At 34.7% G+C, this 12,297-nt stretch overlaps 1 protein-coding gene across 2 annotated transcripts; it reads left to right on the forward strand.

Annotated features, from left to right (window-relative positions):
- The first annotated feature begins 1,939 nt into the window (after positions 1-1,939).
- Positions 1,940-8,174, forward strand: LOC116138341 (two-component response regulator-like APRR2). 2 transcript variants are annotated; one of them, XM_031424054.1, is made up of 12 exons: positions 1,940-2,456; positions 2,938-3,139; positions 3,861-3,940; positions 4,172-4,238; positions 4,525-4,571; positions 4,764-4,841; positions 4,939-5,493; positions 6,132-6,272; positions 6,840-7,109; positions 7,268-7,336; positions 7,456-7,533; positions 7,629-8,174. In XM_031424054.1, exons 2-12 carry the CDS (start codon positions 3,010-3,012, stop codon positions 7,791-7,793), a joined length of 1,680 nt encoding a protein of 559 aa, XP_031279914.1. In that variant the 5' UTR covers positions 1,940-2,456; positions 2,938-3,009; the 3' UTR covers positions 7,794-8,174. The 2 variants fall into 2 exon arrangements, with proteins under 2 accessions (XP_031279914.1, XP_031279915.1); XM_031424055.1 differs by having other exon boundaries at positions 1,940-2,179.
- Positions 8,175-12,297: the final 4,123 nt, after the last annotated feature.

Genomic DNA, 12,297 nt, shown 5'->3' on the forward strand with positions numbered 1-12,297 from the left:
ACCTAAATTTATCTTATATATAATTAACCTCCGCAATCTTTATGATAAATAAAAGTAAGCACGGGTTCAATAATGTTGAAAGGGATGGAAACATATTAATTAAGTAAATGAATCGATTAAAGTTGTCGTGAGGAAAAAAAAGGGTTTCACAGTTGACACGTGAGTCCAGCCAGCCTTTTAACCCTATCCTACTTTTGACATGACGTATCATTCCGTACGTAGTTGCTCTAGATTAAAATAAGCAAAACGGCAATTATCTACTGCACTGGGTTCTATTCATTCCTATCATAAGGTGTCAAAGTTATTTAACTTAAAATATAAACTAACTACCAAACCAACTTATGCTTAAAACTAATATTTAAGAGGCAATTACAGATTTGTCCTTGGGTCATTCCATCTTCAGTTAGGGGTCGGGCTCCATTTAGATTACAATTTTAAAGGAAAATTTGGTAGAAACTAGAAAGTAGGAAATGTCAAAGGCAATTAAGAAAGCAGAAAGGGAGTTTGTTGAATTAAGGGAACATAGAATCATGTCCAACACTGGTATTCAAACCTGTACCTTTCAAGCATTCAAATACCAATAACAACCAACTCACTTTCTTCTTAATTTTATGCAAGATAAAGAAGGAAAGAAAAATATATATTTACATAAGCATGGATAGAGCACATGTCATGATTAATTATAAACAACAACAATAATAATAATAAGAGTTAATTACGTAGATATCCTCTGAGGTTTCAATATTTTACAAGCCGATAGAAAAAAATCATTAGGTTAACACAAATATCCCATTCTTTTAACTTTTGTTAAGGTTATTTTTTGAATCCCTTTAATATCACTCAATATAATCAACCACTTACACCCTTTTGTCGTCCATTTTTTTGTGTTAAAGTTAATTGAGGGAAAGCTAAAATAGACCTTTTATGTTAAAATACTAAATCATATATTAAGTATTTCAAAATTATAAAAAAAAAAATATTTAGATAAAGTTAAAAAAAAAAAGTTTAAGATATAATATTATTTTTAAAAGAATTTACTTTTTTTTTAAAGAAAAAAAGAGGTGTAAGGCGATCAAAGATCTCTGAAACCATCATTCTTTGATCGCCAAAACCGGTGATTTTTTTTAAATTAATAATAAATTTTCAATTTACAAAAATACATATTTTAGAAAGTATATTTTAATTTTTACTTCGTAAAATATTTTAATTTTCAACTTTGTGTCCTTCTCTCGTTTAATTTAACACCAAATCTTGACTATAGGAGATATAAGTAGCTAATTATAAGAGGTAATTTATCAAATTTTAATGTTAAAGGGAAGTTAAAGAAGTGAAGTGTTTATGTTAAGATAATGATATTTTGTATGGGCCTGTGAAATATTGAAACTTTAAGGAAGGTGAGTAATTAGTGTATTATAATGATAGTTTAATGAATTGGGATGTGTAATTATTTGATTATTTGATAAAAGTAGAGAGGGTTTGGTTTTGTAATGAATGATTACTCAATTGTTGGGCTTGAAAGCATCAATAAGCAGATACCTGAGAGCTCATAAAAGCAAAGCAAAATCATGATACCAAAACTTTGGTCTCAATTTACACCCAAAAGGAGTATTTGTAATCAATTGCTTACTAGAATTTTATTTTCCAGGTTGGTTCAGTCTTACTTTTCTCCAAATGAACTCTACTATTGTAATTCCATTTATTTAAATAATCTATAATCAAGTCAACATTTAATATTATATTACACTTTAATTTATGGAGTCAAACTCATATTATATCTAAGCAGTTAATAAAAAAGTATAAAATTCAAAAGTTGTGGGGGTTTTTGGGATATTCACTTAAAAGGTAGTAATATAAAAAAGTGTTTTTTTTTTTTTTTTTTAATCCCTTTTTTGTTTGCAGATTATGTGGTTTGTAAACAAATAAATACAGAAATCACAGACAACCTTACAGAAAGCGCACTTAAAACCTCTCCTCTCTCTCTCTCTCTCTCTCTCTCTCTCAAGTCTTGTAGTTGTATGTACACCCAACTATGAAGTGAGAGGAGACTTGACTCTTGAGAGAAGAACAAAATCTTTTCTTTCTTCACCAAAGTTTTCTTTTCTTTCTCTTTTTTCTTCAACAAAACTCTCTTTTTGCAGTTTTTTTTGACACTGAGCACACTTTTGTTGTTGCATGTATAGTGAGTTCTCTGGTGCTTATTTTTAGAGAATTTTAGTGGGTTTATTCCTACTTTTTCTTGTTCATTTTCTCTCCTTTTCTGTCGTTGGTCTTGCCTTCGTATGTGCATGCATCTTAGTTTGTTTTGTTACTCTTTCTGGGTTCAAGCATTTTTCAGCTTTGTACTTGTTTTGATAATTTGTTGAAATCATTTTATCTTCATTTGAAGATTTTTTTTGGTTTGTTCTTTGGACACTTTAATGGAGAGATCCTACAAGGGTCTTTGTTGGTAGTAGCATGTAAGATCTCTACACTCAGAACTAGTTACTTCTCGATCTTGTTGGTGATATGTAATATTATCGTCTTTTTATGCTTCATTTGTAAAGCTTTTGATTTATTTTTCAATCCGAATTTTTATACTTTCTCCTTGATTTGCATCTTAAAGTAATTAGTTGAACCTTTTTTCAATGATCAACTGTTGCTGGATGCAAAAGAGAAAACTTTTCATGCATTTGTAGATCTTTATAAGCTATTATATCTTTAAAAGTTTCCATTTACAGATTACAATGGAGTATCCCCAATATCTTGATCTTACTTTATTAATGACTATAATTAATTTGTGATGGATATTTCTTCTGGTGCATGTCAACAAAAGTCCTGTAGTTCAGGATTCTTTTGTTGTATTTATTAGTCTTAATGCTTTAATTTATTTTAAAACTTTGTAGTATTAGATCAAGTTGCAGTATTTATTTTAATATGAAATTGTTGTGGGTCATGCAGAATTGATTTGATGTTGATAAGCAGTGATCTGCAACAATTGTTTGTGGCCTGAGAAAGGATGCCAAACCAGCTATGGTTTACACTGCCAATGATTTGTCAGCGTGGAAGGATTTTCCAAAGGGCCTCCGGGTTCTTCTTCTTGATGAGGACAGCAGTTCTGCTGCTGAGATAAAATTAAAGCTTGAAGCAATGGACTATATTGGTTAGAGATTTGAATTCCCCCTTCTGGTTCTTAGCTTTTTGTTGTCATAGTTTTTTCTTACTTAAACTAGAAAATATGGTTTCTTCATATATTCACGTTATCAAACTCTTGGGATTGAATTGGTCCCCATCTTTCTTCTCAAAAGGCATTTTTATTTCCTATTACTTAAGATGGTATCCTCACTTTTTGTATCTGGTTTAGGAATTTTATCATATACTACTCAGAATCATTTTGTGGTGTAGCGTCTGTCGATAGGAATCAATTAGTGGCAGCACTCAACTCTACCATAAAATATTTTTTTCTTGATGATGAGCAATTGATAATCAATCATGTTACATGTTTTGTACGATTAGGGATTAAAACTATACTTGGCGAAAATAGCTAGTTTGAACTTGTTGAAATCATGTATTCTTGACTGCACAGTGTTTTTTTTTTTGGTAAGTAGAATGGTGGTTTCCTTATTTAGAGTTCTTGCAATCTCATATTTCTGTGATATAAGAGTTATAAATTCAGGGTAAAATATCTTATCTTGAAATTACAACATTTAGATCTCCATTCTATATGATCCTTTGTTCTTTTAAATTTTTAATTAAATATTTAGAAAAGAATCTCATGCTTGTCTGCCTCCTACCATCAGTTATATCTGTTCCACTTCCTGCAATTTGATGCTTATGTCTTCTCTTGCCATGGGAATTTATCGCCACACATATTTCTTTTACAGTTTCCGCATTCTGCAATGAGAATGAAGCTATGTCAGCAATTTCAAACAAACCTGAAAGCTTCCATGTTGCCATTGTAGAGGTAATGACCTGTAACTGGAACCACAAGTTTCCAAAATTTCCCCAACTTTATGGAATGCTTGTTTAAAAATGATTGCACTTTGTAGTATGCTCTATGCACACACTATGAATTTCCAAAATGTAGGAGAATGATTTTGTTCATCTGTCAGGATTCATTTCTCAGACGATGCTTTTAGTGACTATGCATGTTTCATCTATCCAGTATGTGTATTCATTCCATTTATTCTCACAGGTAAGTACAAGCAATAGCAATGGGAGATTCAAGTTTCTTGAAGCTGCTAAGGACTTGCCTACCATTAGTAAGTTCAGAAATTGCACTTATTTTTGCCTAATTTTTATATAAGAATTTAATTCATGTAAATGCAGGTTCTGAAAAAATTGTTAGTAAATTATCATTTTTCTATTGTTTCATTTACTTGTTGGATATTACTGTTTCTTCTCTTCTTTGGGCTCATTGTTAACTTAACTTGGGTGTAAATTGATGCTCATAAATTATAGTGTGATATTAGAGGTCCTGACAGATTTATCTTTCACTGAACATGTCGTAAAGTACTAATGCTGTGCAAACTTTTCTTTTGTTTACAGTGACTTCAAATATTCATTGCTTGAGCACCATGATGAAGTGCATAGCGGTGAGATTTATTCTTACCACCATTCACTGCAATGTTAATGTACATTAGTATAAATATGTTGCTTATGAGTGTCTGTTCAAATGAAGTTCTATCTTTTCTTTTCTGTGAATTTTTGTCACTTGGGTTCTATCTTTTTCTTCTTAATTAAAGATTTAATAATTAGTATTGATATATTTGACATTTTGTCTTCAGCTAGGTGCAGTTGAATTCCTTCGAAAACCACTCTCCGAGGATAAACTCAAGAATATTTGGCAGCATGTGGTTCATAAGGTATGTCTGAGTTTTGGTTGGTTAATGTTGGGATTTTCTATCAAAGAACAATATTAATGCTGTGAGAAGAAAATTCTGATTTGTAAGTCATGTGCAGGCATTCAATGCTGAGGGAAGTGTCCTCTGCGAATCGCTGAAGCCAGTCAAAGAATCAGTGGTTTCCATGCTGCATCTCCAACTGGAAAATGGAGAATCCAAGAATGAGATCTCAGAGAATACAGAAATTATTTCTCTGGTTCCTAAGAATGAGAATGAACTGTCGGAAGGGAGTGACAAGTATCCTGCTCCTTCTACGCCACAATTAAAACAGGGTGGACGATTATTGGATGATGTTGATTGCCAAGATAATGCCAACAGCTTGACAGAGAAAGAAAGTGGGGAGCAAGATGGGGAATCTAAATTTGTTGACATTACTTGTGACAACTCAATTGGTGAAGGGACGTTACAGGAAGACCAACCTCAGAGACCAATGGAAACTGCGGTCAAAGAGGAGCATGACTCAACTGATGTGTCAAAAACTGAGTGCATCACGTATCCTCAACTTCATGATAAAGAAGGTCCCAAAAATTCAAATGGTGTTGTTGAAAAACGTAGTAAAGCTTCTGGACTTCATAACTCTTGTGGGATTAAAACTAATCGAAAAAAGATGAAGGTAATGTAGTTTATGTCATCATAGTAATTGGGTATGACGTTGAGAAAAAACCCCTAGCTCTATCCACTTTAGGGTAACTGTCTATAAATTTCCCGGTAATCCAGTAATTTGCATGAGATTAGCAAATTTATGGAGTACCTCATTGTCCTTGATTTATATTATGTAATTTCATAAAGTGGAGATATGACATATTTCCTCCCTAGTATGTATTGCACTCCTCTTTATTCTTCTTATCCTACTATATCATGTCCCTGACACTCATAAGTCTTCTGAAGCTCAGAAAACTTGTCTGAGTGGGAGCATGGTTTAACTCTGAACCTCCCAACCCTGTCCAAATATCTACATTAGTGAAAATCATTCTATATGTTTCAGTAATTTGCTGGAATCATGAGCTATTCCTAGGATCTCATATGACTAAATAACTTTCTCTTGTGATTTCTTTCTTTTAGTCACCATGTGAAAACCATTTGAATGTATTTAAGCTCTTTGTTAATATTGCTCAAATTCTATAGGTCACTACAGCCTGTTGTTTCCCAACATTTTTCTTTGTGATCAATGAGGTGATGGCTAGAGAGTTATCAGAATTATTTTCAGTGGCTACATTAATGATTTAATTTTGTTTCTGTTTGAGTTTTCAGGTGGACTGGACACCTGAGCTGCACAAAAAATTTGTGGCAGCTGTAGAGCACCTAGGTGTTGATCAAGCCATTCCTTCTCGGATACTAGAGCTTATGAAAGTGGAAGGGCTGACAAGGCATAATGTGGCAAGTCACCTCCAGGTGAGTGCACATTTCGCACTTTAGTCCTTTATAAGATTTGGTAGTGTGCAAATCTTTATCTTGACAGAAAACTCATATACTGGTTGTAAACATTCCAAAGTTTTTAAGTCCAGAGACAACTGATGTTGGAAAACGCTTGTTTTAAGATAAGCCTCATTCATGTCCTGTTTGTGCATCTTCCGCCAGTTATTTCTTACTATAAATGATAACAAAAATTTCCTGTTGAAGTCATTTCTAATTGCAATAACTCTGTCCATCAAGAATAGGATGCCATACACCCATGTCATTATTTACTAAACAACTTTGTTTCTAGGAATTGAACTCAATTTCATTACGAAGGCACAGGAGAATTAACTCAATTGCTTTGTGAAATTAAAATGGCTATTGATTGGCCGGAAATCAAGAAAGTCGAGATTGCGAATTTTTTTAATTCTTTATCATAGTGGTTTTTCTGGTTTGTTTAGTCCCAGAACTCACTGAAACTAATAACAAGGCCTTTTAAGCTTATTTAGGAAAACAGTACATTTTCTTTGCTGATCAAATGAACTGATGCATCTCTTCAACCAGAAATATCGAATGCATAAGAGACACATCTTGCCCAAGGATAATGATCGACGATGGCCACAATCAAGAGATCACATGCGCAGGAGTTATTATCCACATAAACCTATTATGGCATTTCCTCCATATCATTCTAATCCCGTTCTCCCTGCTGGTCCGGTCTATCCTGTATGGGGCGCACCAAGTAATCACCCTGCTGGTGTCCAGATGTGGGGCTCGCCTGGATATCCTTTGTGGCAACAGGCAGAAAGTTGGCATTGGAAGCCTTATCCTGGGGTAATCTCTGTTAACTTTGTTAGTAACACTCGAGCAATTGTTTCAAAGAAGCATGTTGGAAAGCTCATCTTTTCATAGAGGATATAAAATATCGGGTTTATAAATCATTCTAATGTTTCACATGCATGCTTAATATTTAAATTATTGTTACATTTCAGATGCCTGCTGATGCATGGGGTTGTCCTGTGATGCCACCTCCTCATGGTTCTTATTCTTCTTACCCTCAAGTGAGTATATGAAGCTGTTTGCATTTAGTATGCATTGTAGCATTATGCACAACGTTCTTGCAACAATGTCTACATGCATATTCTATTATTTAGATTTATTCTTGCTCCGTAAAATGCAGAATACATCTGGATTTCAGAGTTCTGCTGTGGTCAATAATAGCTACAACATGCCACAGAATTCTGTGGATTTCCATCCGGTAAGCATCACCTTTCAATTGGTTTTGTGCGTGTCTTACTTGCTATATATCTAAACATTAATTTCACTTATAATGTCTCTTATGTGGTGAGGCAGGCAGAGGAAGTTATTGACAAGGTTGTGAAAGAGGCAATAAGCAAGCCATGGTTACCGTTGCCATTGGGACTGAAGCCTCCATCGGCAGATAGTGTGCTAGCAGAGCTGTCGAGACAAGGCATCTCCACAATCCCTCCTCACATCAACGGCTCTCATTTATGCTGATGTTGCATCACACCATCATGTTCCACCATTATTGAAAGAGGATGTTGAGGAGCTGGACCACTCACCCAACCCCCACCTTTAAAATTTGTTGGTCTTTGAGGCCACTTGATACTACCAACTGGTAAATATCATGTCACAACTCACACCTGGACACAACCAAAAAGTACTTTTCTGAGTCTGGTCTGATCTCCGTTTGGGCAGGGAAAAAAAAGTTAACTTTCCAACTTAAAAACAAAAGTAACCAGAACCAACGACTTTGAAGTAGCCACGTGCATGGATGAATAATATGTGGTTGTAAATAGATGCTAACAGTTGTATGATGTCGGGGCATTGGGGATGTAAATTGTTTTTACTGATAAGAGTATTATGGAATAGGAGGGTGGTGATGTGGTGATATCTTATGTTGTTGGGGGTGGACCTGCCTCTTGCCGTCTTAATAATTGAAAGTATGTGGTGGGGTTTTGGATAATGTTTGTGGTGGGACATGATTTTGAGCACTGTGAATAAAGTTGACAAGAAATCTCAATGGCTTTGCTCACTTCTTCTATATCTCTTAATTTTACTTTTATGAGGATGGATTTATACATTATGCGATCCATTTGTCATGTTTTGCATCAATCTCTTGTAGTTATGCGATAAACTTTTGGGTGCAATCACATGACTTTCTTGTTACTGAAAAAGGTTTAGTCATCATACAGAAAATGATGTCTCCCTTATTTGTGGTATGGGTTTAGTGAAGACTTTTGTTATGCCGAAAAAAAATCAGGACTGACGTGTCAACAAGGACTAATCAAAGTTCAGGATGTTATTGTTACGTCCGAGCATTATCACGTCGTCGAAAGACAAGGAGTAAGGCTGTCATCAGTTTGGCAGGTAAATGCTTGGTGAGTGAGTGGCTGGGAGTCACCCACTTACCCAAGTCCTACGCGATTTAAGGATACCTTCTGTGCAACCGGCCAATGGGAAGCATGATAGGAATTGTACGGTACCTGTCTGCTGGCAGACCTATAATCATTACCTAGAAACCTCTTACTATAAATAGAGAGTTCCTCTCTATTTTTCGGATTCTAGTTCTGAAAATATAAACTCTCTCTCTCTCTCCCTCTCTCTATTTCTATTCTCTTAGATCGCTGCATGCGACTTGATTGTACTATTTTATAAATAAAAAGACAGTGGACGTAAGATTCGTTTTGAACATCTGAACCATTTTAAAAATTATCTCCCTTTTATTTGTTTCATTTTCTAGTTCACATGTAATTTCTAACTTCGTTTAGTATTTTATATGTATGAATAGTTGGTGTCAAAATCTAACATGAGCAACTTTCAAGCATTTAAGTTAGAGAGGATGAAGATGAATTCAATGCCTGTCCATAATAAAAAACATTACCAACGACATGCTGCTTTCGACAGCGAAGATAAGACACTTTGGGCTTCATATTGCAGGAAGTGGGCTTTTATTGTCTAGTGAATAGCCCCACATCCAGAAAATATAGGCTAGGCTGCCTTTCCGTGGGTTTAAAGTTGGAAGCACTTTTAAACAACCCACGCCCACCACCCCGAAGGGGATAATATGTTTTCAGCTTCTTATGATAAAAAGTTTATTACAATTTTATTTTACTTTTAAAATCAAAAGTGCGTGAAGAGGGGTCGTGCATTGCACGTGCATCTAAGCCAAATAGTGGGGACTTAAAAGATGTTCGAGTAACATGGCCGTCATAGAGTGGTTGGCAATATCAAATGATGAGAGTGAATGTGGATTTCAATAATCATTTCTCTTGACCGTTAGTTGTTGTCTTGACCGTTAGGTTCTTTGTCAGCTACGGGAGGTACACTCCCGCCAAAATTATACTATGACCTATTTTTTATGTACACGCGGCAAAATCTGGTTGAATTTCGAGTGCGATTATTTTCTGCTTATAGTGTACTGGTTTGTAGTGTATTACTACTTGAGCTTAGTCAAGATTTAATAAATTTGTATAGTGACGGAAATTTATCAAAATGAAGGGTATTGGACCACAATGTTGCATTTAGATTTAGATTTAATTAAGAATGACTTTCCCACCGTCCTACCCACTATTCTTAAATCTTGACCGTCATTTCACCGACTGTTTTGATGATTTTGACAAATGTTCATAATTGATTGGTTTTCCAATTTGGTGAAAAAGAAAGGTGATGCAACAACTCGGCAGTTTCCCACGCAAGAAAAATTTGAATTAATTAGAAAAAAAACCAATCAATTATTGCCACCTGTCATGATCTTGAGAAAGATACGACAGAATATGTTCGATTTGAGAAATTTAATTTAATTTATTTTGAGTGTATCATTTCAATCATGATAAAAACCAAAGGGAACCTTAAAAATTAAAAAGTAAACGACATGTTCCCACCTTTAAGCAAAATTCAAAATTCTCACCCCCGGTTTCATAAATTCCAGATTCTCATCCTCAAGTTAACAATGCTAATGAATTTTGACGGCTAACACAGTTACAAATTGTGCTATTACCATATTACCCCTGACTTTTAATTTCACCACCATCACCATCGCCATCACCATTGCCACCATCACTATCACCCCCCACCCACCACCATCATGACCGAAACCCCAAAGTCACTACTACCACCATCTCAATCCCTCTAAACCCCAAAGTCAGCCCTACCCTCACCAAACAACCACCACAAACTTCCAACAAATCTCTCATCTCACCTTCTACAAATCAAATCGTGGCGTTTCAGACCAAATCCACTAGTTTATTCACGCCGTGCAACAACACCTAGATGCCAAAACATAGATTTAAGCCATAAAATGACTGAGGAATCTAAAAGAATCTATAAAATAGTAGCAGACAACACTTCTAATAGAGATTCATTTCTAAATAATGCTTCAATTGAGGTGTCTCCAACGCTTGTTCTTGAGGTTTTTAAGAGGATGTACAATGCGGGTGTGCTGGCGTTGTCGTTCTTTAGGTGGACCGAAAGCAAAAAGGGTTTAAACATGATGCCTAGATGCTTTGATTTAATTCTTGGAAAGATTAAACAATTCAAAATTATATGGGAATTAGTGAGTGAAATGAGGCGTAAAGGGTTGTTAAATAAAAGAAACATTTGCTTTAATTTTGAGGAGATATGCAAGAGTTATGAGGGTTAAATAAGCCATTGATGCTTTTGAGAAGATTGAGAAGTTTGGATTGAGGTGTCTTCACCACAAACTTACCTACAAACCTAGATTGGATGGGTTGTCTTCTGGTGGCTTTGAGGCTGTTGGATTTGGTTGATTTGGCCACAGCGTGATGCCCTTACGGTGGCCAAATCCAGCTGCCTCAGAGCCTATTCTAAGAGGGAAGGAAAAAGTAAGTGGGAGGAAGAGAAGAAGAAAGAGAGGAGGAAAATAGGAGAAGAAGAAGAAGAATGGGTAGAAGAAAAAAAAAAGACGACAGTGGTATGGTGACATTGGGTGGGTAATCGGACATGGAAGAGAAATGAGGGAGAGACGGGTGAGTTCAATGACCATTTTACCCTTTGGTCATTCCTTTAAATAATTTTCTACTAATTTAAGTGTGAGAATCTGTAATTTATGAAACTAGGGGTGATAACTTTGAATTTCGCTTAACCTTGGGTGGAAACATGTCGTTTGCTAAAAAATAAATGATAAAAAAAGAGTGTAATCCGGGAGGACAAGATTTTCAACCAGAAATATAACATTTTGTTATTGATAACTTAAAACATGTAAATGATAATGACAATAAACTTTATAATATATGAAAACAATTGGACACACTATTGATTGAGGGAAAGGTCATTTGCAAAGATGTTTAAAATTTTGACAAAAGTATTTAATGTTTTTTTAAATATGAATAATAGAATGCCTAATTTCACTTTCAAAACTGCCACAATTAAATGTAAAAACCAGTACTTTTTGATTTTGAATTAATTAACAAGAGCACAATATGTTCATTGTGTTGTACTCAGAGACAAATTGACACAATTATCCCGCTAACAACAGCCAATTGGTATGCAACTCATGAGGATATTATGGTGATTTTGTTATAAGAAGTGGGCGGTGTAATAAAAATAGATGGAGTGGACAAAGCAAATGCCAACTGTCGAATAACACGAACAGCGAACAAAATAAGTAAAAAGGTGTCGAATTATCGTCCCACAGTTTTGAGCTTCCAGACACTCCTTTCCCTTGTTTATTTTTATGTTTTTTCAGAAACACAAAAAAAAAAAAGAAAATAAAGCAAGCCAATATTAACTTCTCTAATACCTGTAAGTTCTTCAAATTTCAATTTTTATCGTTATCGTTATTTATCTTCATTCTTTCAATCATTTAACGCGATCTGAGCTTAGCTTTTCATAGGATTCCATTAAACTAACGCTTCTGTAGATATTCGATTTTTATTTTTTATTTAATTTTTAAAGTTAATTAGGGTTTTTTTTTTTTTTTTTTTGCTATTTGTATATGAATTGGATAAAATTTATTGAAATTAGAGTTGCATTGCATCAC

Source organism: Pistacia vera, unplaced genomic scaffold (genome assembly GCF_008641045.1).
Source record: "Pistacia vera cultivar Batoury unplaced genomic scaffold, PisVer_v2 Contig340, whole genome shotgun sequence".
Taxonomy (NCBI): Eukaryota; Viridiplantae; Streptophyta; class Magnoliopsida; order Sapindales; family Anacardiaceae; genus Pistacia; species Pistacia vera.